The sequence below is a fragment of the Nothoprocta perdicaria genome, unplaced genomic scaffold, assembly GCF_003342845.1.
Source record: "Nothoprocta perdicaria isolate Ctin4 unplaced genomic scaffold, notPer1 scaffold_40, whole genome shotgun sequence".
NCBI lineage: Eukaryota > Metazoa > Chordata > Aves > Tinamiformes > Tinamidae > Nothoprocta > Nothoprocta perdicaria.
The window spans coordinates 3,631,047-3,657,088 of NW_020455644.1; the positions used below are offsets into that span (position 1 = coordinate 3,631,047).

General features: G+C 39.3%; 1 protein-coding gene across 1 annotated transcript in view; it reads right to left on the minus strand.

Annotated features, from left to right (window-relative positions):
- TOPAZ1 (testis and ovary specific PAZ domain containing 1) overlaps positions 1 to 25,846 on the minus strand; it is a 36,557-nt gene extending 10,711 nt beyond the window's left edge. Inside the window, exons 1-13 of the mRNA XM_026045497.1 lie at positions 25,099 to 25,846; positions 20,948 to 23,399; positions 17,853 to 17,920; positions 15,262 to 15,392; positions 13,277 to 13,338; positions 10,847 to 10,962; positions 9,940 to 10,025; positions 9,171 to 9,308; positions 3,317 to 3,380; positions 2,315 to 2,466; positions 2,011 to 2,103; positions 1,611 to 1,726; positions 334 to 400 (exon numbers count right to left, since the gene is read on the minus strand). Of these exons, the coding sequence (XP_025901282.1) occupies positions 334 to 400; positions 1,611 to 1,726; positions 2,011 to 2,103; positions 2,315 to 2,466; positions 3,317 to 3,380; positions 9,171 to 9,308; positions 9,940 to 10,025; positions 10,847 to 10,962; positions 13,277 to 13,338; positions 15,262 to 15,392; positions 17,853 to 17,920; positions 20,948 to 23,399; positions 25,099 to 25,846 (4,293 nt within the window). The remainder of the gene's footprint in view (positions 1 to 333; positions 401 to 1,610; positions 1,727 to 2,010; positions 2,104 to 2,314; positions 2,467 to 3,316; positions 3,381 to 9,170; positions 9,309 to 9,939; positions 10,026 to 10,846; positions 10,963 to 13,276; positions 13,339 to 15,261; positions 15,393 to 17,852; positions 17,921 to 20,947; positions 23,400 to 25,098) is intronic.
- Between the last annotated feature and the right edge of the window lie 196 nt (positions 25,847 to 26,042).

The window sequence follows — 26,042 nt, forward strand, 5'->3', positions numbered from 1 at the left end:
ATGATTAAATCTCAGAATTTCATATTCTTTTGTTCATATTATGATACCTTTTATCTAGCTTGTTCGAATTTTATTAGCATCATCAACCCTACTTTGTTTCACTGGGTTCAAGTTAACTTGAATCTTCCTGTTAATAGAGGTGAAGAATGTGCTCCTGGTCAAATACTTGTAACTCTGGTGTTAACTTCTCTACAAGTTCCAGGACTAAGGCCATGTACGTGTTTATAATAAAAAATGACATCGAAATTGCTATTTTCTGTCAATTTAAAAAAAACCCCATGAGATTCAACCAACTAAAGGATCCCCAAAGGCTTTAAAGAATGCACACAGTACCTGAATTTCAGTCATTGCCAAACTGAAGTCAAAGTGCCAGTTCTTTTTAAAGTGTTTTTCCTGAAATCTTCAATGAAGAAAAAAAAAAATATTATTTTACCATCAAATGAAAGTGTTGGTTACATGAAATGGTGACACTCCGCTTCTAATACCTCGTAGCATGATGTTTAGTTCTGCTATTGCTGCCACTGGAAGAATGAACAGAGCTACCAGTGCGATGTGATCATGTAGCGATACTTACTGGATGGATTACTTATCCAGTATGGATTCACCCAATATTTATGGATGAATTATAACATGTAGTGGTAATAGCAGAGCTGCTCTGTCTTAGCAGACACAGACTGCTTCTCAGTTTATGATAAAAAGGCATACATACTGGACATCTGGAATGGGTCATTTCCTTGTGAAATAGATAAGTGATCAAATTATTTGCAAAAGGTATGTTAAGCTGCACTTAAAACACTCATAGACATGGATGATAAGTGTTCTCTTTATGGGACCACTATGAAGAGTAGCAAATCCTTAGGGTTTTCTCTTGAAAAGGGATTACTTTGTACTTAATGCTATTCATGTTACATGTTTGGATTCTCTAAGAACCAAAACTTGCTTTATGAACAGCAAAGTTAGTTTTTCAATTTTACATGAAATAGATGACGCCGCAGGGTGACTCATTTTCTTGTAAGTGTCAGAAAGATGCCAACACTTTGGGAAGAGATTCACCAGGCTGCGGTTTCACACTTTTCCAGCATCATCCAGCAACACTGGAAACACAAATCACTTTCCTGCCACTTGTGCTGCTACAAGCATTTATGCAGCCTCACCATAAGTGAGGCTAGGACGCTACTTCAGATTAGAGCTAGGCATCCTATTGCTTACCAGGGCTATTTACTGCAGAAGCACTGCTTGTTTACACAGACCTAAGATATGTATTAAACCATAACATCTCTGATTTGACTGTAGTCATACAAACTTGCAGTACACCTGGGAACAGCGCTAGATTGTATTTTAAAGTGATCCCAGTTTAACGTGTTTCAAAGATAAAATATTTCAAACATAAACGATAGAGTATTTGGATTCTGACTGCAGTTATAATTAGCTTTTTTCATACTCATCTTCAGAGCACAATTAAGCATGATAAGACAGAACCACATCCATTTCCATCCAGACTAAGTTTGCATTTTCTAATTGGCTTTTTAAGTCTTTCTATAAACTTCTGAAATAGAACCTGAAAAAGAACTAGATTAATTCAGTTATAAAATAGCTCCTTGAAAACATACCTGGATTTTATGTTCAGAATAGTATTTATTTCCTGACTGGAAACTTGCAATTGGTGAAGGAACTTAATAATGAAGTTGAAATGTTCAAACTCAAGAAACATACCAGCATCAACAAGCTGTAATATCGAACAGGCGGAAGAAAAGTAAGCACTCAAAAAATTGGCATCACTTAAATATTTTCAGAGGCAAGTGGCAAACATCAGTAGGAAAAATACGTCACAAAATCTCAGTCAAAAACTAGGGGGTAAATGAAAGCCTATACCACAAATTCAGCTAACCACGGTGAAACTTTAAATAGAAACCTATTCAGAGAATCATAAAATGATACATTTGAGTTGTTTTAAAGCAAGAGAAGACATTTCAGAAATTTCAACAAATGGTAGTATAATTAATTTCATACCTTACAAAACGTACTGATTAATGCAGGCACAGCATCTTTTACATTCAAAGATGCCATGTACTCAAAAATTTTCAGAAGAACATCAACAGCAGGCTAATTCAGAAAAAAAAAGCAGAATTAGTTTTATAACTGTATTCAATTAGAGAGCTTACAGTTTTTACTATACAACTTACGAACTGCTTTTATTTTCCTCATAGAAACTGGGTGCCAAAGTAAAACCAAATATTACCTCAAATGACATAATACTAGAAAGGTAGGATACTATGGATAAAAGTGTTTTTCAAAATATTCCAAAGTCACTTACCAGCATATTAATCAGTAGAGTAACATTCAATATCTGAAATACTTCTTGAAACAAACAGTTCTTGAGTAAAGAAATGAGAAGATCGTTCAGGACTTGTGAAGCAAAATCCACGCCAGGCATAACTTCTCTGTAATACTTTATAAATATTTGTGCTGAAAAAAGTAATTAAAATCATTTCACTTCAAGATAATTGATTATTAGTCATTTAAGCAAGTTGTTTCCTTGAATTTTAAAAGCAGTAAAACAATTCTCAATTAACCAGCATATTATAGGACTGGGATAAATGGATAAATAAAGATAAATGGATAAAAGGAACCAACTGGTAGTACATTAAGCCAGTGAGTCCTTTCCAGCTGTGAAGCATCAGACATTGCAGTTATACCCAGGCAGATGATCTAGAAAGCTGTTCCTGTGCTAGCCTTGATAGACAGGTACTTGACAGCCTGCAGGTACTTGGTGTTGTCTGTGTTACAGCACAAGGCAACATTAATAAACAGGGTGCAACTGACTCCCACATTGCAATGGCTTCACATCCATTCTAATAATCAATGGATGTGAATTGATTGTTCACACTGATTATGAGAATGGCTGTCTGGTATACATTATGGCTGCTTGGGTGCACTTATTTGGAATAATTTAATACTAAACTTTTGGGACAGAGAGTGTTTGATCAGAACGTTATGAAGTGTCTTATAAAATTCTGGTTTTATTACAAAAATCCACTCAAGTTACTGAGCTCTAATCTCCAAGCTAGTTCCATCCTAGCTCAGGGAATTCTGTTTTGGAATAAGATCTACAACAACCTCCTGAATTAACTGCATTGCTAAACTCCCAATCTGAACAAGAGTTGCACCATGGGAACAAGTGGATTGGATATACTCCCTTTAAATTACAGCTTCTTATTTGCTGTTAGTGTCACCATTACTCTCCAGACTGCTTCTGTATGTAATGGTTTAGATAAGCTGTGAGACAGGCATCACGAGCTACCACTGTATCACATACTTGCACGCTGTAGAAGGCCTAATTCATTAATTGTAATGTATGTCCGAAGTACTGCCATGCATATCTAGAAAGAGAAAAAAGATCAGTAAAACATGACCTCAGTTTATGCTACAGTCAAACAATAGAGCAATCCACAAACACAGGTTCTGTAAGGAAAATAAGTTTTACACTGCTCCTGATTATTTTACTTATACATAGTTGAGTCAATAGGCAAAGGCACTGGTAAAGCACAGCAAACTGATAGAGTTAAAAAAAAAAATATAGATGGCATTTTTGGGCAATATCTGGTAGGATCACAGCTTCCTGCATGTTTAAGTATACACTCAGAATAAACAAAAAAGGAAAATGAAAATAAAATTACTTGTCACTAGTATAAACATGACAGGTTGTGAGCAAACATTCAGAGAAAGTGTACAAGTGAAAATGTGATGAAAAAAATACATAAATGCCTCAACTTAAGAGTTAGATAATCACCCAGAAATAAAGTTACTAATGCTGTATCTTCCCCCAAAACTACTTATTAACGGCACACGAGAAAAAATCTCATAGCTTGAACTACTGAAAAATTACTGACCAACAGCCTGTTCAGATCACCAAGTCAAACAACGAAAATTCTGTAGTTAGGTATGCAGATTATAAACAAAGGTGGGCTTTGTTTTGAACAGTACCATTGTGTCCCTGAACGGTGGTTTGAGACGCTCCTTGCAGCAAATCACATGGAACCTTTCATCACTAATAGAAGTGTGGCTGGTTTTGTCTGTGAACTCATTCAATCCAAATCTGTTTCCCAGGTGGCTGAGGGCATTTCCAAAACAAACTTCAGTGCATGCTTACACTATGTAAATTAATTTGCTCTCTTTTGGAGTCTGTTTTCCTCCTCCTTTGGACGGACTCCCAAAAAAGCCAAGATTGCATCTGGAGCTACGACTGTTCCAAGTTTTAGTGAAATTGCTTGGAAAATCCAGTTGTAAAACAATTTGGGACAAGTTACATTGTATGCATAAAAAAAATCTAATTGTGTGCTTCATTTCCGGCTTCTAGCAAGCTTACGTTGATTTAATTGTTTCAATTTATAAAAACTGCAATTAAATCTACGGACCATGTAAAAACGTAAGTCTCTAAATTCTAGTTAATTACAAAAGGTTTAGGATGAGGGCACATGTAAAGAGTTTAAAAAATAAATTTGCAATAGGGAACTTTGTCTCAACCTGGCTCTGAATTGTGACAGGAAAGAATCTTCTAGCAAACAAAAACGCAAAGCAGGTGAGGATAATGTTTCCTGGGTGGAATTACTCCAAAACAGACATTAACTTTCAGAAAAGGAACAAACAAACAACATAAAAAATAGTACTTGGAACTACTTTGGGAAAAAAAATACTATTTTTTAAATTGGTAAGTACTGTAGTGCCAGTAGAAGAGCTCAACATTCCCTCTATGTTAATAAAGAGACAAATTTTCCATTTCCAAAAGGTAAACCACCCTGCTCCATGAACCTAACTAGTTCATGCCACAAGTGATTTAACACCATAATTTAATGAAAATGCTAAAATAATGGATATGCATTTTATACAAGCATCTCACTAGCTGGTACACCAGAGTTCTACCCCAGTAAATGAACAAGGTGCTGAGGCTATAGGAAGAAGCACCAAAACGTATGAACCTTTTCAGAACAGACTCTGATATTTCCTAGGGGGGAAGCCCACGCTGCAGCCCTTCACTGCCAGGAGCTCAAAGGAGGAGCCACAAGGAGTTGCCAGACTCTGGGTCCACTCTGCAGCTGCAAATTTGCAGGCGGAGCAGGAGCTTCCCAGTCTGTGCCATCATGGAAGCCTCCACTTCCCAACCTGACAGGCACAGACTCCTCTCCTGGTGCATGTGGGGCTTCAGTCTCGTGTTGCAGGGCCTCAGAGGAGGCCACATTAATCTGTGCCATTTCTCACACGGATGCACAGCCTGCTGCCTTCCCCTCACGGCCCCTTTACTTGCTGGCCCAAGTCCCCAGCCGAAGCTCTCCTGCACGTGCAGGCAGGGACATCAGGACATCAGCTGCCCGCTGCCCACGTGGCACCATGCTCCGAGCCCGAGCCCTGCAGAGCCGCGTCCTCCCTCAGGGCTACGGCTCCAGTCGAGGCCCCTACACGTGCTTTAAGAGAGAAATCAATGATTTGCCACACACTCTACAGAGACTTTTTTTTTCCACTGGTTGGACCAGTCACACTAGAAGCACGAGAGATTTACAGTAAAGACCTCAACCGACAAGCTTAAGACGTCTTATGAGAAGAGATAGGCAGCTACTGAATCTACTTTAATCTCTTTTATGAAATGAGAGGAATAAAATTTAAGGAAGAAGTCCATGCCACTTCCAATAATTAGGTTAGAAAAAAAGAAGTAGGCGGGGTGCCTTTTTTCCTCCAAAAAGATAAATTTTCCCTCCATTAAGTGCTAGTAATGAAGACACTCATACTGCCAAATAACACACTACTGAAACATGAAGAAGAAATACTTCTATATATTCTTGCATTCCCTATAATTCTTGCATTCCTTCATAATATTCCTAACCTTAACTGATGACAATATTGCTGAGTTGATCAGACCACATCAGTACTCCTGATTTCCCAATTTGCCATTTTAAGCTTCCAGTCAAAAATACTCTTCTTTTACTAACAAAATTTTAACCTGCAATGAGACTCCTCTAGCTACCTGGACAACAAACCAACAAGCAATTTTTGTTGTATTTTTAAGAAGTAGTTCTAGTTAAGAGCTTTCTGTAAATGCCTACAACTATTGAAGCTGTTTGAGCTTGAGTCATCTGAAAACCCCAGAAGTGGAATATACCATCACTCTACACTTACAGGCTCTCCAAAAGGCATCAGATATCCAAAGCAATAATTTTTCAGTTTCATATGTCCTTTCTAACATTAAGTGATCAAGATTTTCCAGCCTTACTTCCTATAATTGCTGATGGACAGGATGAACACAGCTGTGAACACTCAGAAAGACAGCCATTCTTGGAAAGAGAACAGATGTCCATACCTAGTTATCAAGACTCCCTTCTCTTTGGGAAATTCCTTAAAACACAGTCTTAATAATTTTGTTTACTACTGCCTAATACAAAAGTGATGCCATTAAGTGAACTTAAAGACAACTTTAAATAAGTAAAACTGGTAGCTTGTAGAACTTGCTGAGGTCACGTAGATGCTGATTTCAGAGTGTATTAAATCACTGTCATGTGGTATGATAAATCACAACTGAGTATTAAATCCTAGCATCTTAGGTTATGCAGCATCCACCAGCTACTTAACAGAACATGGGCAGTTTTCATTATGGGGAAAGACATTCCTCTTCCCAACACGATGGCAATGACCATCACTGAAAAAAAGACAGTTCTGTGCACGTGGACTACCAGCCTGCAGAACTGCATAACTCTTAACTGCGTAACAGCTAAGAAGACATTAGTTTCCTCATAGAGAGGCCATAAAATTTCTTTGTTGCTGTTTTACATATCTTCCATTTAAGAACTTTGGTGCCACCATGAGGTATTTGAACTATTATCAGTTTTCAATGGACAGTTTTAAAACACACGCAAATAAATGCAACGTGGTGCCTGGCTAAGCTCCGTGGGCAGCACAGTAAGTGTGCTGGGGTGCTGTATTGCAGGCAACACCACAGGGAAGGGCCTTGTAATAGTTCTAGGGAGAGAGTTTAGATCTTCATCTTTGAAGAATGTGAAAGCTTTTACTTTCCTACAGCTGAGTAAAGAATTAGTCTAAAAAATACCATTTCTTAAGAGTGTTATGCAAGATTTCAAAGGGCTTCTAAAGCAGCTGAAAAAAAAAAAAACCCCTCTTTTCCAAAACATAAAAATGAAGAGAGAAATATTAATAAAACTGGCAAGTTATCTTTTAAATTCTAGCACGGTACATTTAAGATATGGAGGGATGTTTGAGCTCGGTTGGATGCTATTTTTCTTTTAAAATATTTGGCTCTATCAGTTTCTGCTAGGAATATACCAGCAACAGTAATATAGTAAGCAACTATCTCTTTTGCAATTCTGTAATTTCTTACTTATTGACCCTAATTATATTATCGTAACTCATACCATAAGATAAAAGCTAAGAAATAAACTTTGTAAGTGCTGATAAGGCCAAGTCTGGGTACTGCCTGCTTCTAAGTGACTCATGTAACCACTTACGTCTCAGTTTGAGACAGACAATTCCAAAATCTTATTATATGACACAACAATTAGCTTGTCTTGTGCTGTTCTGATAAGTATTGCAGACCATTATCTTCTTTCTTGAATGGTCTGAAAATACACCTACTTTGTCCATTATTAGAAAAGCAGTTTTATACCCGATTCAGAAACTGTTTTATGCAGTCACTCAGAGAGTTCCAGAATCACTAGATCAGTTGTCAGCCTGTCAAAATGAAGACCATGACTTGGAATTGTGATACAGGGAGCACAAACTTTCTTACAAAAACTTCTATTAAAGCTGAGGATGTGTAATCACTAGCATGCAGCAAAGCTGTTGATGAAAAAGGTGTTTTTGACTTCTAGATAAGCATTTTGTGGTTAACTCCTGATATATCTGACATTTGCTGCTTAATTCAGAATCTGACATTACTTCAAGCAACTTTTCAGCAACAACAGCTTGGAAGCTGTAAAATAATACGACTACAAAACACTTGAGGCAATGTTTCAGAATCAAGTGTTGAAAACACTGTTTTAATGGTCGCAGACTTGGCATCACTGATGCAAACAGCACACTTCTTTCAGTTAATACTAACTTCTGCTGCAGACACATTACTGTGGCAAAAATTTCAGGAAGATATTTTTTCAGTGGTATGTTCTAGTAATTGTCCAAAATAGGCTTTTGCTAACAGAACCATCAGAAATGTATAAACTTCACCAAAATCACAGCAGGTTCATCCATTCGTACCACAGTGAGATGTCCTTTTCCTCTCTGCAAAGAGTCCCTACCTCTGCAAATCACCTACCATATAATGCAGAGACATTTAACATATGCTGCAAGGACATTTTTATTTAGGTAGCCTCTTAAAAATAAACAACTTTGATGCCTGTTAAAAGTTTGCTCTTCACAGAACGACTCGTTGACATGTCCCTCCACAACACAGGTTTCTTTGCAAACAGTAAGGCTTGATGGCTCCATGCTTTCAGTTGCCAGAACTGAAATACTGTTCCAGGCAATGCTTTTGATACAGAATGCTGGTTAACCATGGGTACCATCTCTGGTATGTAAATATAAGTAAATGAATTACTTTCAAAAAGGTTTTGTTCCCACCACATACCCACATTTTATTAGGACCACATAACTCCACTGCATCATCTACATTTGAATATGCACTGGGTGATAATTGTACAGATGAAGCAGAGTTGCATGCAAATATGACTAAAATAGCCAACATATTAGGAGACTGGAGCATCTATGAATAGAAAGCTCTTGTTACACAAAACTTGTAGTAAGTAACATACCATAAATGGCTTGACTTTAAGAACACATGCCAAGCCTGAAACTGCCTATAGGTCTCTGATGCTTGGGATGGAAATGTATCAGTCTTCCAACTCTACTACTCTGTAACCTAATTTTTCACCCTTTGCTGATACTGCCTCTCTTAAAAACTCTGTACATTCAGAATTCCACCGTCTTTCTAGGATAAGAGTTTTAAAGAATTGTAGAGAGATCCTGACAAGAAAACTTTCTGGAAGCTTTCTGTTTCATCAGTCTCTGAAATTAACTCACTCTCAATACATAAATGAATACAGAAGATTTTTTCTTTTGTTTCTAAAGAATGTGTTCTCACTTAAAGTTTTCCTTTCTTCAACAGATCTCCTCACCTTTTCATCCCCTTGATCAGGAACATGCCAAAACCAACATTTTGCTCTTTCACAGCCACGCAAAGTCATGAAATAAAGTCTGCAATATTTACGAGGCAACTCAATCATCTCCAGGAGCTGATGCATTGAATGGGAAGCCTAAAAAAATCCAAATACAACAAAAGACAAAATAAAACACAAAAAAACCCACTTTAAGAAATCCAAAATATATAGGTATTATAAGTAAAAGCAAGCAATATGTGATCTACAATCAAACCTTTGAAAAACTCTCACCACTATATCATACCTGTAACATTTCAAAGCAGACTAAAATTATTGCTTCATTATATGCCTGTTTATTGCCTAACACAATGAAAATCTCTCTTGAAGACCACGTGAGACAGCACAACGTAACAGTTACACAAGGCTGGCAAAGAATAGAAAGGAGGAAAAAATGTGGTAAACTCCTCTGGGTAACAGTCTGAGGATATTTTGGGTTGATTTCCTTTGCCCAGTGCCCAGTATAAACATGCATCTCTTGTGAACATATGAAAGTTGCTCTGCCTTTCAGTTCTACAAAAATAATAAATCTGAAAACCTTATTCTGTTTTAAGCTAGAAACAGAAATCAACAAACTTCCAGTGAACAGCTCTCTCCGCATCAATTTTGTTCTTAAATGTAAGCCTACATAGGCTGGTAAATTCTGAATAGACCCATGGAGAACTGTTTGAATAGCTGCAACAAAATTAGTGCCATAGTGTTGGAAACCATTATGGATTTAGCAACTCACTTTTACATTTTTGTCCGTCTTCCATGGTTCAAGATCTCTGTAATTTTGCAAAGGTAGCAAAGAACTGTTTCCTGAAAACCTGAAATCTAAGAATTAGGATAAAGGCAGTTAAGTGGATCATGTTATAAAATAAACCATTCAAAGCACACTCATGTTTTTTTTTTTTTTCTTTTTATATTTAGAAATTCTTCAATGCAAGGCAATGATTAATGAAAACTGGAGTAATATAATCTAAAACCAGTAACGTAGTTTTATCCTTCTCTCTCTCACACACCAAAGAAAGCTATTCTTTCATATATGGCCAAATATCAGAGCTGTTTTGTGCAAAGAGAAAAATATCTGAAATCAGAAAACTTTAAATCCAGTTCTATTACAGTTCTATCCATAATTTCTCTGGTGACACGAGGCACCCACGCCGCTTATGAACACACCAAGCTGAAACAAAGCACTGCCGATTAAATCCAGATCCTTTCCGTGATCCCATTTAGTGAACACTTCACAAACATGACATAAACATCAAGCTCTGAATCTTGGTGAGGCAAATCCCTTTATGAAGTTTTGCTGAGAATAAAAAAAAGTTATTCTCTGATTGAAAAATAAGTTATTTTCTCATAATGTCGTTCAAATACAGCATGTTAAAATACTAAGAATACAGGCAGTGTTCTAACACTGAAGTACCTGAAAACTATAAATAAAAATAACTGCTATTGGAAATTAGCAGACGTAAACCTACTAAAACAAAACAAAAATTAACTTCCCCACGTAGGTTCCATGTTTGCCTCTATAAAACAAACTAAAATGAACTCCAGCCAGTGTCTTCACAAACTGAAGAAATCCTTCAAGACTTTGTATGAAAATAAAACACAAGTAAAAGACTCTGGAGGGTTAACTAATACAGGATACAAACCATTTGTCCAGGGTGTCAGCACTGTGCCTTCACTGGAGACAGTTACTTTCAGGTTAGGCAATGTCAAGCCTGACTGAAGTTCACAGCTGAAAACATCTTTAAATTTACAGTCACTGCTGAGTGTTAAAATAAACACAATTATTTAATCAATTAAATGGTTGCTTCTCCTATATACTAAACACCTAATATGTATATTAAAAATCAGAACTTCTGCAACAGTTAAGTAACACACTCTATGTATATTTAAATGGCTAACAATCCCAACAACTGGAATTTCTCTTAGACCTCAGTCACACCAGATTACAATCAACTAAGATGATTCCATCCTAAAGTATGACTATATTAAACTCAGTAAATGACTACAAAAAGCACTCGTGAATCACTTAATTTTTTTCACTTCACTGAGAGGAAGGTTGAGATGATTTCTGCTGTCTTTTAAGCACTTGCTTTTCAATAAAACGCTATATAGTCTCTCCAAAGAAATCCATACAGCTTTTGAAATTACTCTTGAGGAGTCAACTGTTTTCTTTAATAACCTACTCTATCCAGCACAAGATTTAGGAGATTTCCAAGGCAACCTCAATTACAAATTATTCTGCCTTTAACTAGTTCCAAATATATATGCTACAGACAATTAAATTACTGAAATGTGTTGTTTTCCAAAATAAGATATAAACATTGCTAGGAAAATACTTAGGTGATACCCTTCTTATATGCAACTAAAGTCACAGAAAAAAAATCCCTATATATGAGGCCTTTCCTTCCCTGCGAATTAAGTAACTAGTTTAAGGGATGCTTCCCCCTCCTTGCTGTTTAGGAAGAGAAACAGAGGGGGATACGAGGAAGTCTATCCTCATAGGGAAGAGACTTCCTATTCCCTACGAGGGAATTGTTCTAGCTTCTGAACTACTACTTATTCAATACTTTCCCTAACTAGGATAATTCAAGACTGTTTAAAGTTGTGGGATGTTTTCAGTATACTTGGAAGCAAAAAATAATAATGCAGAGCAGAATAGATGTCATCTAATATGCCCAATTCCTTCAATATCCATTTTTATTTTTAATCTAGCTGATGCATTAGTCTTCAGAGGAATAAGTTTGTGGATTTAGCTGCCACAAATTTTCAGCTTATAATGTGACAGGATCTTCACAGCAACTTACCTTTAGGGTAACAACCTCAACTCTCTTTTTCATCTAGATGCCAACCTACACACTGCTTCACCAAGAACTATAAGCTATACAGCTATACAAGCAATTTCCAAGCAACACCATGGCTAGAAGCAGAGTTTTCTAAATGGGGACAGCTTTTTATTCTAGATGAAATTTTGCAAGGGCAGTATTTTTGAATAAACTAGAGAAAAAAGATTGATTCCAAATGATGGATAAATGGATATTCTTCTACAACCATAGAGATACTTCTTTCAACTAAGAAAATAAATCTTTGCTGCGACACTGTGCTATGGAAAAGATGTGAATTAATGTGGTATCACTTGCATAAACATTTTTATCTAACATAATCTACCTATACTATACATATACATTTATCTAACATATATCTCTAGAGGTCCCTTCCCACCTCATCCATTCTGTGATATCTATAGCATAAAGAACTATTTATGCTACTAAAGTAAATTCATATGGATATTTTACCAGAGGGAGCTTGAAGCTCTCTGCTTGGTTAATGAACAGATGCAATATTCTCTACTTAATGGACATGTGCTAAATTTGAATTCTGTCACATAAATGTGACTGGTGCTGGAAAAAAAGCAATGGCCTCTTCTGTGCAAGCTGAAGTCTTTCAATTAGTATAAAAACGATGCTGGAATATCTGCTACTCTATTTCTCTGCTAATCACTTACCTACTCCATCAGTTAAGTATCTTTTTTCTGTAAAGTCTTACTCTGCTGGGTTTTGGGGCTGATATCAGAGCGATGCATTTTACTCTCACAGTTAAGTCACACATACAAATAACAGTGTAAGCACAGCCTGAAGTGAGCAGAACAGTTATGCATATGTTTAACTCCATGTCACATTTTAAAGCACCTTCTTCTACTGCTGTTCAAAGATTTGCCAGCCTGAATTTGAATGAGAGTCTTTCAATCCTTCCACCAATTTTAGAAAAGCCCCAAGAGACAGCAAAGGAAGCTTAAAGTTTCATTAAGGGCTGGTGAATTTTTTTAAGAGTCACCAACCAGAGGACAAAATACCTCCTATTAATGCAGCAGGCTATAGCTATAATTTCCTTTTCGTACTTAGCATAATGAAATCTTTCACATACTTATTTTCTTTCACACCTTGCCACGGTGTAACAGGAAAAAGTGAATTAAAAGCCTGATGGTGTTTTGATAAAATCATCACCTTTTACTTGTACAGTGACTGAGGAACTTCACAGGTTCCTTAGAGGTTACTCAAAGGACAGAGCATACATACCTTTCGCCAGCTTCACCTGTTTTTTCCTGCTTAATGCCAGCCATCCCATCTGCAAACCTGAACTGTGAGGATATTTAAAATACACTTTCATATATACAGCACAGCACTAACAAGCCTGATATACGTTTTACACTACAGATTTAAAACTGTAAGTCTTTTGTTGAAAAGTCTGGTAATATAGTCTTAACTAGAAAACATTATTTGGACTGTAGGGTTATTCTTACCTCATCTTTTTAATTGACATATTTCCTTTATAAATTATGATCTTTAATGTGTAGGCTTTTAATGGGGAAAAGGATGATATGATTGAACGGGTGTTTCCTCACTTTTCTTTCCTCCCCAGAATTTTGAGGTCCACTAACTAATTTTAGCTGTAGCTGACAGATGCGCTGAAATCCCACCAAGGACATTCCTATAAAGCTCAATGAAAATTAAAAGCTGCACAGAGGAGAAATCTGAGGCTGTTACTCAGCTGCATGCCAGGAATATAGAAAAAAATATCCTCCAAAATGCAGAGGAAAGAGTATCTAAGATTTTGGGAGGGTAAGGGGAATGAACTGATACAGGACAAACTGAAATTCTGTTTTTGTTTTTTTCTACTATTTGTGAAATAAGTTGCTTAACTTCATATTGTATTACAAATTTATGAGAGCCAAAGAATTAGAGAAGGATGTGCTTGAAAGGATATCACATATCCAAATTTTACTGCACCGGTTCCCCTACACAGTTCAGATTTTCTCCGTGGTTAGCATCTGCCTTTTTCACAGCACTAGAAGACTGAAAACCATTAAAAAACAAACAAGAAAAAAAAAACAAACAAGAAAAACGATCAACACTAAGAAGTTTTCTGTCCTTCTATTCCCTCCACCAGTCTGCACAGCTAATTTTTCATCCACATATGGGGATAGGTTTAGGGGTGCAACATGTCTGTCGCAGCACAAGTTTGTGGAGTTAAGACTGAGGTTTAGGTGCAAGTAGAGGCATATATCCACTGTTCAAGAGAGCACAGAAAAGCAGTATGTTAGGACATTGCTTTTTATAAAGTCAGAACATTATGAATTACCCCCATCTGGGAGTGACCTGGCAACAATTGCAGCTTTTGCAACAAATACTACTCCTCCAGCAACCAAGCCATGCTGCATAGAGCTACTATCAACGCCTCCCACCTATTCATCTTCCTCCAGCCCACTGCTGGACTCCTTTATTCTCCCCTATCGCAAGGTCCTTAACATCCTATTACTTACTTCACACCACACTTACCAATTTTTAGCCATGTGAATTCTACAGTTTAGCTTAACCAGACAAATTCATTATCCACTCTTGAGGGAGTGAAAAAACAGTAGACACTATCAGCACTTATGTCTGCCTGGTTGTGAAATCCAAACTCCCATCCATGATCAAAGAAGGCAACAGCAAAGAGAAAAATCAGCAAATCTTAAAATTCCCACACTAAATTATCTAGGGGAAGGAAGAAAGGGAAAATGTGAAAGCTCAGATAACCTCACTGAGCAGGAGAAAGGCTTAAGGTTCTCTCTGAAACGTCGGGAGGTCAGTGTGTTTGTGCAGAGCCTCTACTGCCCAAGTGACCAACCTCGAAACGCTCATCCCTGCTGCGCCGGCCGGGCAGCTCCCCAGCACCGCCTCACCCCTCTGCGACCACGGGCTGGAAACACTTAGCACCAGCTTCTTAGAATTATGTTCAATATAGCTGCATCAAAGCACTCTTGGATATCTACTGGAATAGTACTTTTTATACAGTTGTCAGTACAGAATTACTATAATAACTGATATGACAATACATTGCTCGAGTTCAAATCTGAAGATCAGTTGTGAGTGACAGCTAAGAAAATCACAAGTTCGGTCAAAAAAGGTTCTCATCCTGCCAACAGTGCACAGTAATCTGCACAACTATGAAAGCAGCGCTCTCTTTATAAGAAGGAACTAAAAAATTTTATTAATGAAACAGCATTTGTCATTAAAGTTACCTCTTCATCCATGTCAGAACCCTTTAAAAGTTCATCTAGTTCACTCAGTTGTCCATCTTCAAAGGAGTCCTCAGTAACACCTCCCAAAGGGCTACTCGCGCTCGATGAAATGTAGGTTTTCATTTCATGAGCTGAAAATTTATAAACATATTATTTTCCATACTACAAGACAAGGCTTTTATTTCCTAGCTATTTCAAAGGCTTAATAATAATGACATTTAAAATCTCCTAGGAAGTCTCCTAGGATTTCCTAATATGAATTTTTCATGCAAAATTATTTTACCTTTAAAGTATGAACCATTTCAAAGTATTACATTGAATCTGCAATTAAAAATTCAACCATGCTGCATGTTCTGTAACCATCCCTGTAGAACAGTACAAGAGGCTTATTTACACAATACTGAATGCAATATTTTATGAATAAACTCAGTTAATTTTTATCATTAAAGCACAGCTAAAGACATGCATGGTAATTTGCTATGCAAATAAAGACTTGGACTTTGCTGGAGAAGGAGCTTAGCTTATTGTAATAACATGATGCAACTCAGAACTAAAGACAACCGAGAAACTCCAAATTCCCATAATACAGCAAACTCCGTAATAATTCCGTGTTCAGAAATTCCAACACTTTTAGAGGTGCCATGACAGAAAAAGAACAAAACATCTGAAAACAGCATTAAGAAGCTCTTTATGTACAAAAAAAAATGGAGAGATTTTGCCTAGAAGAGAAATCCACCACTTCACTGGATCATATGAATGAATTTTGACTGCACTGTGATGTCTGGAGAGTAAAGAATTGGATTATTATTGGAAAAGCCTTTATCTTGGTTGTCTCTACATCTTCATCTGTAAAAGTCACTTCAGTATGAGAACTACGTATATAATCTTTCTGCTTGAAAGATGAAAAGAGTTATCTTTATCTTATGTCATCAAAATACTCAGCCTTAATTGTAGGAAGCCACTAAGGCAAGCAGCAATGACCTTGCTATGCAATATGAGACACCAAAGCAGTAACACGTACTTCTACATGAACACATAAATCCTCGGAAATTACCAAGAATACTCATCTTCATTTGTTCTTTGCAGGCCGTTTCTATTTTTTTTTTTTAAAGGCATACATCAAGCAAAGACCAGTATGCACATTGTTACATTAGACTGAGATTAGTTCCTAAGTTATTCAGGCCAGGGAAGCATGGCTTGCCTAAGCCATTTTCCTTATTGTTAACACTGCAAAAATATCCACAGATTTACCAGCCTTAACATCTTACTAAAATATGAAACACAATGACACAATAGTTAAGAAAATGAAGATATGATCAAACAGTACAAAATGAAAGTAAAAGGCAGTATAAACAAAGCATCATGAGGCTTCCAGGTGCTCTTGCTTCTAAATTAGGTTTCAAACATCTCTGTATTGTATATAGCATAGAATATACCCTGTGACTCTGTATTTTTACATCCCAAAATACACATCTCACTCTACATCTGCCCCCTCTTCTTCCTCAGTGGCATCCCTATGTTTCAACCTCTTCAAGAGGTCTTAAACTCTCACTACTTTTTATCTTGTCTTCCTCAACAAAGTTTTAAAACTTTTCTCCTCCTAAAACGCTCATTATGAGGGGAAAATTCAGCCTCTCCTTCCTTCAGATATGGCAGTATCTGTCCATAACACTTGCTTGTGCAGGAGAATAGGAGAATAACCCATTAGTAATAATTAATTTTTAATACCAAGAAACAGAACACAGAAGCAGTACTGTTCATAACAGGCACTCTTCAAGCCTGCAGCAAAACAGCACAACAGACTCTGCTGGATTAACAGCAGCTTGATAACTGACACCAGAAACACCAAGAACCTTCCAAACCAGTTTCACACCCTGCGTCTTCTCCAGTAGGTCAGCAGTAAGTGTGTTTCAATGTCAAGATTTTCCAGCCTATCTAAAAGGAAGTTCCACATCAGATGCACTTTGCACAGCAGGTCTGCATGCAAGCTGCAGAAAATAAAGCAGACCACAGGTACTGCCTCGTTGGAGAGCTCTCCTTACAAAATGAAGAAAAGCAAATACGGTCAAGTATGCTACTTTAGAAAGAAGTTTCCTTAAAAATAGCTGTCTGAGGAATATCTGCAAACAGTAAGAGCATTACCTAGAAAAAAAACTATTATAAAATTCTCTCTGATGATGAAAACATGAGAACAACCAAGTGAGAGCATGAGCCTGGCTCCAAAGCAGTATGAGGTACTCCGTGTCCTCCTGCTGTCCCATCAACTAATAGAGGAAGCTGGTTCCTGACCATCCTATCAGACAGATGTCAGGTAAGAGGGCAAGAAGAAACAGAAAATAACTCTACCACTAGACAAGTCCTATAGAACAAGCAGATGTTCTCTGTAAAACAGAGGTTTGCACCATTTCAAAAGGCTTTTGCTTCATATACGCTGTAGAAATAAATCCTCACCACAATAAAAAGGTATCACTGAACTGACAGATTCTCATTTTATCTGGAAAGCATAAATTCCAGGTTCTGTTACTGAACAACTGTGTTGTTACTTTCTTTTCTGAGATCACATTCAAAAATATCCATTCAAAAACTCTTACCTTTTAACATCAAGCAACAGGAATTTTCAGCGTCATTCAATGGTCTAGATTCTTGTACTGTACTGTCTCTGTTTTGGAAAAAAAAGGTTTTTTCTTTTATTATTGGAAAAATATTATTATGGAAGTACTGTGCTAAGGAGCCAATGCACCACTTTCTAAGAACGCGATGTGTCCTTATTTTGTATTCAAGACAATTCATAGTAACAATTCTCAAAGACAGTAACAAAAACATTTATACAAAACATTCTTATGTCATCCACTTTTAAGGTAATTTTGAAGAAATCTAGCATTTCTCCTTAGAAAATTTCAGAAGATAAAATATATGCATACATATATACCCACACACACATGTATGTATATGGATGTTTGGGAAGACCATACCTGGCCAATTAAGACCCACTATAATGACAGAATGCTGCCTATTAAAACAGAACAATGATAATCTGTGGAAATGCACTAACAAATCAACAAGTTTTGCAGTAAATGCAATTCTAAGCTACACAAACATTCTGGCACAGATATCTGTGTAGAGGTACAAGAAATATTAAGAAACACAGTTCCATAGCAAGCTAAAGCAGGTTTGTAAAGAAAGGGAACTTTTTAGTGGAGGCAGGCTTTCCGTAGACTTATTTCCTTTCTCTCCCTACTGCTCACACCCACGACTGTACATTTTAAGTGAAATACAAGAATTGAGCCATTTTGCCTGTAACAACTGACTTCACATAAAGCTGCAGTGCAGACAGACCAGAAAGCTGTCACCTGCCTAAAGCTGCAAGTACACAACTGTCAAGAGACTGAAAAGCAGACTTCATGCTCACATCAAAAAACACTCCCAAATCCTTATCAAATTAATTGTGTAGACAGGCAACTACTGAGTGGGAGTAGTGCTCACTCTTTTCTTAAAATGCAGCCATAATATGACCAGCCAGTCCTACCTAACCTAGAGATCAGAGTGCACTAACTAAACCAAACTGCTTGGGGAATCACTGATGGGCTTTTCCTGAATTTTAGTAGGTCACAGATAGGAGCTAAACACCTACTCACTCACATACATCAGTCAAAAAGAAGTATCTAGCAAGGTGAGGCTCCTCTCCAGTTGGTTGTCAGTCTCGGTGTTTAGATTCAAAGTGGAGGTGGATGGGGGAGGACCTGGAGGAGAGGGATCCACACTGCTAACAGTTCCAGCTGCAGTTACTAAACCAACCTGTAAAATCCATCACACTGTTCCACTACTTTCATTTCACAAGGAAGTTGGAGAAAAAGTGTTAGCTCATTACACCAACTTTCACTTTGACAAGCTCCTTGATCACAGAATTTGAGATTTTAAGAGGAGTGCAGACTAATGCACCGGTGGTTTCTTTTACAATCTGTATTTAATTACAGTTAAGTCATTAGTGACATGGGACACATTTTAAAAGTTTTTAATGACCCAAACATGCACAGAACCTTCACAATCACTTGCTGCTAGCAGTTTAGGTCTCACCTTTCTGTACCAATGCCAGGACTAAATCTCAGTACATCAAAACTAACAAACTCAAGTCTGTCCCCAGGTGTGCTAAAACTCTAACATGGAGTTTTAGCAAAAATCCACGCAGCCTGTATATGGTTACTTTCTATCACTGCCTGCTGTTCCTATTAGCCTGAAGGGAAATCTTAACAAAAACTATGTGTTGATACAGCTGAAGATGCTGCTCATCAACAAGCAGCCATTAACTGTGCTCAGTGCTGTTCTGCATGGGAAAGGAGAGTCAAACCTTATGGAAGAGAGGCACACACAGCGGAATGTATCCAAGCTTGAGAGGACTAACAACACTACCATCTGACTGACTCTTCTCTGCTAACAGCTGGAAGTGACATTCCAAATTAATACTGCAATGGAGAAAAACTGCATATGCATAAGAAGCTATAAAATTTCACTATCCATATATATATAATGCTCTGGCAGTGTTAATCTTACTCAGTCTCATCACTAATTAATATATGTATCCCCCGTACAAACTAGCTCCCCCACGCAACTTTTTTTTTCTGTTGATACTAAACAAACAGCAAACTCCCCATCTGTCCATGAGTCGTGGCAGGAAAGGGCTCAGCAGTTCTGCTGCTCCATTCTGTGCAAGGGCTGTCTGCACAGTCAGCTGAAAAACGTGTCCACCTCTGAACAGCCATTATTAACCTGGGATAATATACACTGAATGCTCACTGTAATATATAGCACATAGAAAATATAATATGACCTGCACATAAACAAAAAATGAATATTCATTTTAATAGATTTACTATACTTCCTTTTCTTTAATTCCTTTCTTCTTTTGCATATAATTTTAATGAATGAAAAAAGATTTAAAAGATGATGTATTGTTAAAATAATTATTTAAAATACAGATAGCATAAAGCTACCCAGAAATAGAACAGAAGAACATTAAAACAAAACAAACATGAGGAAATCCCGTAAGACTCATGTTTAGATAAAATTCTGTTTTACATTTTTCACTGTAAGATGAGGAATTTAATCTTAAAAGTCATTGATCAAATGCAAAGATCAGAATTTAGAAAGAAAACAGACTACAGAGTTGACTAGTTAATCTACCCCACAAAGGAACACTGCTGCTTTTGTGAAAACTTGGCAGTACTTTTAAATTCTTCCCTATCCTTCACTTTTATCATCTCATCAAAACCTAGAAAAACATAGATGCTGAATTATTTATAACACAGAGTCCACGAGTGAAGATTCAGAAGCACAACCATCTATAACCTATTAGCCAATTAAAGAACTGAAAACTATTCACATCTGGGGATAGCATAAAAGCAAACAGAAACAACTGAGGAAACAACCATTTACTCATACAGCTCCAATAAAGAATAAGCTACCATTAAAAAGTTCTCCTTGGATTTAGACCTTTATCCTAGTTCTTTAATGAAAATACCACAAAACACCATATTTACACTCAGAATATTGTCAGACTCCAACCTCATTATGACACTTAAAGCTAGCACAGAAACTGTGAAACTCTGTAAGGAAGCCTAACCACTACAACCGAAGAATACAAGATCAAAGCACTTAAAAACACTGTCATCCTGAGGAATGATATGCATACCTAAAATCATCTACTGAATCTTTATTTTCTGAAACGACACGATACTGAGGCTTAAATTCTGGCTTTTCTCCTGTGATGAAGGTGCCGCTACAGGATGTCTTTGCAGGACAATTTTCAGAGTCTGGGAGGGAAGGGGCCTCATCATCACTGGTCCCAAAAAGGTCAGGATCATCCTGGATCACATCAATCAGGAGAATATCTTCTTTGTAGGCTTCAAAAACATCTGGAAAGCTTTCACTTCTGTGCTGTGAAAGATTCCCCTTTGATTTGCCATCACCATGTAGTTCTCGTGCAACAGGGTGGCCAACTGCACTGCAAGGCTCATCAGGAAGATTAGGTTTTGGTACATATTCTCTAGTCTGAGAATCTGAACCAGATGATTCTGGTCTCTCAACAGCAGCATGCGGATAGAAAGAAATATGTTCAGGAAGGGTGGAGATCTCATTTGAAAGGTCTTCAGAGGCATCATCAGCTTTCTTCTTCACAGAATCTGTAGCTGAAACAACATGCACTGCAGAGAGAGACTGCTGCTCAGAATTGACCAGAGAAGTCTCTTCGCTTCTCTTCTGCCTTTTTGAAACACTAGCGTTGTCCAGCACTTCTAGTGGACTTTCAAATGAAAGGGCAGCTTCCAACTTTCTGGATTCAGGTTTGTTTTTGCGTAAAGGAATTTTGAAATTTGACAAGTTTCCCGTGTTTAACACTTTTACTAGTTTTAAATCAGAAAGTGTTTGCTTTGCAACTGATGCTTTATTGCTGATGTTTCTTTTACTGTTGTTACTCGCAGCTGCACCATTCTGGACTGTCTTGGAGAGGTTTCTCTTTCTTGCAGCTCCTTTACTTTTATCTTTTTGTTTCGTTGTAGAGTTCAGGGTGGCTTTAGCTTCTTGCACATCACCAAGGCTACAAGCCATAGAACTTCTACCTGTGTTAACTGATGATTCCAGGCTACCAGTGTTAAGAGGCAATTCCAGATTTTCATTGCTACTTATTCTCAAAGTTCCATTAATATCTGTGAAGGAAGATTCGGGAGTTTCAAATGAAGTCAGGCTTTCAGTATTCAGATCCACTATTTTATGTGCAGGTTGTTTAATTTCTGCTGGTGACACAGGTAGATCCAGCTGTTTCAAACTGCTGGTCACAGCGTTCTCTCCTACAGCTTCAATACTGCTTTTATCAGGAGCTTTCTCCAAGTCAGAACTTAGAGGTTTTTCTTGTTTTGACTTGGAACTGTGATCTTTATAAAACCATCCAGAAGTCCTTGCACACGATTTCAGAAGCCAAACGTTTTTGCCAGTCATTGGTATTGTTCTTTGACTGGTAGAGCATTTCAATTTCTTACTAGTTTTATTCAATCTTTCAACTGGCACACGTTTCTGACAACTAGAAACGTGACAGGCCTGGGTTAATGCCCCCGTGCTGCCCGAGCTAGCAGTGCTGCCTTGTGGTGCCACGCCGCTGGGATTTTCTCCTTTTGCCACTGTAGGGAGCTCGGGCGCCTCCTCAAAGCAACCTTCAAGTGCAAGACTTTTGACGCATTTTCTTCTGCGGACTGATCTATTTGGTGTTTTACAAGTATTTTTTCCAACATTAAGATTTGACATATGATCATATGAAGCGGTCAGAGTCACTTCTTGGTGATTTAGGCCAAAGACCACTGAGGAGTCTGGTGTGGCAACTGGCTCCTCTGCTCCTAACCCACACTTGCTGCACTTGCCGGCCGGGTCCTGGGGATCCTTCTGGACTGCTGCTTCCTCAGCCACCTGCAACTTTTTTCTAGGCCGCCTACCAGTATTCCACTTTCTTTCCCTTGCACACTTACTCTTTTCACCCTTAAGGCATGAAAAAAACCCTTCTGTGTGCTGATGCTCCTCTTCTTCACTGGACAAGAAGCCTCCTTTTAGGGGGGATCTCCCGCTCTGCATTCCCTTAGTGCTGCTGTTTACAGCCCTCTGCTCTACAGCACCACCAGGACAAACAGCCCTCTTACCTTGGGCCACGTGGAAGAATCCACTGATTTTAAGGCTGCCGGTTGTCCCGTCAACCGAAGACTTGACGAGTGTGTTTATGTAAGTGCAGGCCTCCAGTCTCACAACTGGATTCTTTTCTGTTACAAGTGGCAAGCAGTTGCAGCGGGTTAGGGTCTTCCCATAACGTTCTGCCTCATATGTTGTTGACGTATTTTTCGCTTTTTCAGCTGTGCTTACGCCAAAGCTTTGTGAAGACTTTATTTGATCAGTTCCTTTTTTTCTTTTTTTACACTGTACACTAGACTTCCTTGCCGAAGAATGGCATAGATATTCCTTGCCTTCAGTCCCATCCAATGTGGCAATTTCAGGAGATTCAGAGGAATAAGGTTTCTTCTCTGTGGAACCTTCTGATCTATTTAAGTTTGTCTTGAGCTCCTTCACAGCCTGTGAACCTGAGTCTTGCTCTTTCCCTTTTTCCTTTGCTACTTAAAAACAAAGAAAACAGCCTAATTAAGGAATACTCTAAGGAAAAACAAGAAAAAGAACACCACAACTGCAGTATTTATGAGAAGGACTGAGAACATTCAAGATTACCTAAAGCCATTATGCAGTACAATATTAAAGTAATCACTGTTCCATTTTACTAACAGGGGTACAATATTAGCAAACTCACGGTTCCAATTTATGTCTAGTCTGGAAAAGCACAGATGAAGAACAGAAGCCAAAGGATGTCACAGGGAAATCCAAAGCACCAAATGGAAAAAAGTACAGATGGAAACCAAATTAGAGCAGGTCTTGCAAGAAAATGCAGGTGCTGTCTGCACAACCAGCCTTCCCCATTTTTATTACAACCTTTTTGTTCATATATTGGATGCTCTGTTATATGAGCGCTTGTTCATAGGTATATAGGTCTCATTTCAGGTATAGTCTACTCAAATGCACCAGACAGTTCAAGAATGAGGATTTGTGTTTTTATAAAACACTATCTATTTAAGAGAAAATACTGGTTGCCTAGAACTGTGCATTTGAGAATTTCACCTGAAGAACGGACTCAAAAAGGTACTGGTAAAATTTCAAGATTTCAGTTTTCAAAGCAACATAGAATTCTTGTTTCTCAATTTTTTCAGACCATGGTACCTATATTAAGTATTTATTAATAATAAGATCAAAAACCTGCCATTTGAATGTATTCATTTTGAAGATATATCCTCCTCAAAAAGAATGTATTTCAGGATAATTGTTTTGGAAAAAACAGACGAGTATGCTGGGGTTTTTTAAGCCTCTTTCAAAATCACCAGTTTGATATGAGACACTAAAGTAAAATCACTGCTTCTACAGCTTTTATGGTTTTATAGAGAATTAATGATTAAAAAGCAGCAATAAGGTCTGGAAACAAAGAGGAGGAGCCTCTGAAGGGCAGCAAAAACCCAGGAAAACACGAAAATAATCCCGCAGTATATAAGTAAATGAGAAAAATAACCACCTTTTGTTTTAGCTCAGCTGAAACTACCAGCTCTTCTCTCCCTGCCTATGTCTGACCTTCTACATGTAAATGAACCAATTGTTTTTGAGGAAAAAGAAAATTCTCGCTCAGGGGCCTACTGTTGCTGTCCCTGTTTCTTTTTCTATTTCTAGTCTAAAGTAGAAAAAAAAATAAAATGGCTGCATGGTCTCCTTCATCTTCACTAAACATTTTCCCCTCCCAATTTTCGGTTTCCATTTTCTTCAACAAAGGCCTGGCCTCCAGTTTTCGCCCAAGACTAGTGCTGCCCTGTGTGAAGCTAGAGCCCGTTGTTTCTGCTCTGCTTTGTGAGCAGCCCCACACGCACCCCTTTGAGCCAGGGGACCAGCCCCGCTAGCCGGTGCTCCCGATGCCACCCCACGCAGACACCAGCACGTGCAGCGGCAGCGCGCCCTGCCCGACACTGGGCTTGCTGCTCCATCCCTGCCCGGCACCAGCCCTGCAGCTCCAGGCTGGTGCTGCCCTGGGAGCGCCCAGGCTGCCTGTGCAGCTCTGCTATGGGGCACAGCATCACCTTCCCCGGATACCTGTGCAGTTCTGCTATGGGGCACAGCATCACCTTCCCCGGGATACCTGTGCAGCTCTGCTATGGGTACAGTGTCACCTTCCCCAGGATATGTCAGCAGTTCTGCTATGGGGCACAGTGACACCCAGGCTACCTGCTCCTTCCTGGAGGTCTGAGCTCCGCGGCTGCTCTATCCTGGCTCGCTTCTGCCTCTTCCCTCGCATTCCTGGCTGCTCCTGGCTGCTCGGACTCGGCAGCGGGAAGGAGTCCCCGCTCAGAGGCCCTGCTCCTCCGCCGGGTGCCGGTGGTTCCTCCATGGAAGAGCTGCCTGCCTTTCGCGGGCTTCGGAGCTTCGCTTTGCCCGCGGCCGCCTTGCCATTCCTGCCCACGCTTCTCCTCTTCTTTTTCTCCGGCGTCCCCATCTCCCCGGATCCCGCCATGGGACACCCTCCCCTCTTCCCTGTAGCCTCCGCTCTTCCCGGCGGCTCCAGGTCAGACGGGGCAGATCTCTTTCTCTTGCCGGCTCTTCTCCCTCTTCCTTGGGGCTCGCTCCTCGGGGAGGTCTTGGTGCCGCCGCCGCCGGGGGCGCTCCCGGTGTCGCCCTCGAGCAGCAGGGCGCTGGGCTGCACGCAGGGCCACCACTCCTCGCTCTCCATCCTCCCGACCTCGGCCGGGCCGCTGCCCTCCCGCGCGGGGCCCAGGCTCTCCTCGAGCTCCGGGATCGGCAGATCGGGCACCAGTAGGGAGCAAAGCCCTTCGACGCCCTCGCGGCCGCACGCGGCCCTCGCGGGCGGCAGCACCTCGGGCAAGCGGCAGGCACTGCGCCTCTGCGAGCCCGCGCCCTCCTCGTCCGAGGAGGAGATTTCCAATTTAATATCCATGAAGGAGAACTCATCCTTCATTCCGGGGCTCTCCGGCCATCCCTGCAGACCCAGGGGGCTCAGCCCTCGCGGCTCGCACTCCTCCCTCCCAAACGCCGCCGGGAATTCCTCCTGCAGGCCGGGCTCCGGGCAGAGCCAGGGGCCCTGCCCGCCGCCCACTCCCAGCGCCTCGGCCCAGCCCGCCGCGGCCTCCGCCGCCCACCAGGCCGCGCCGTCC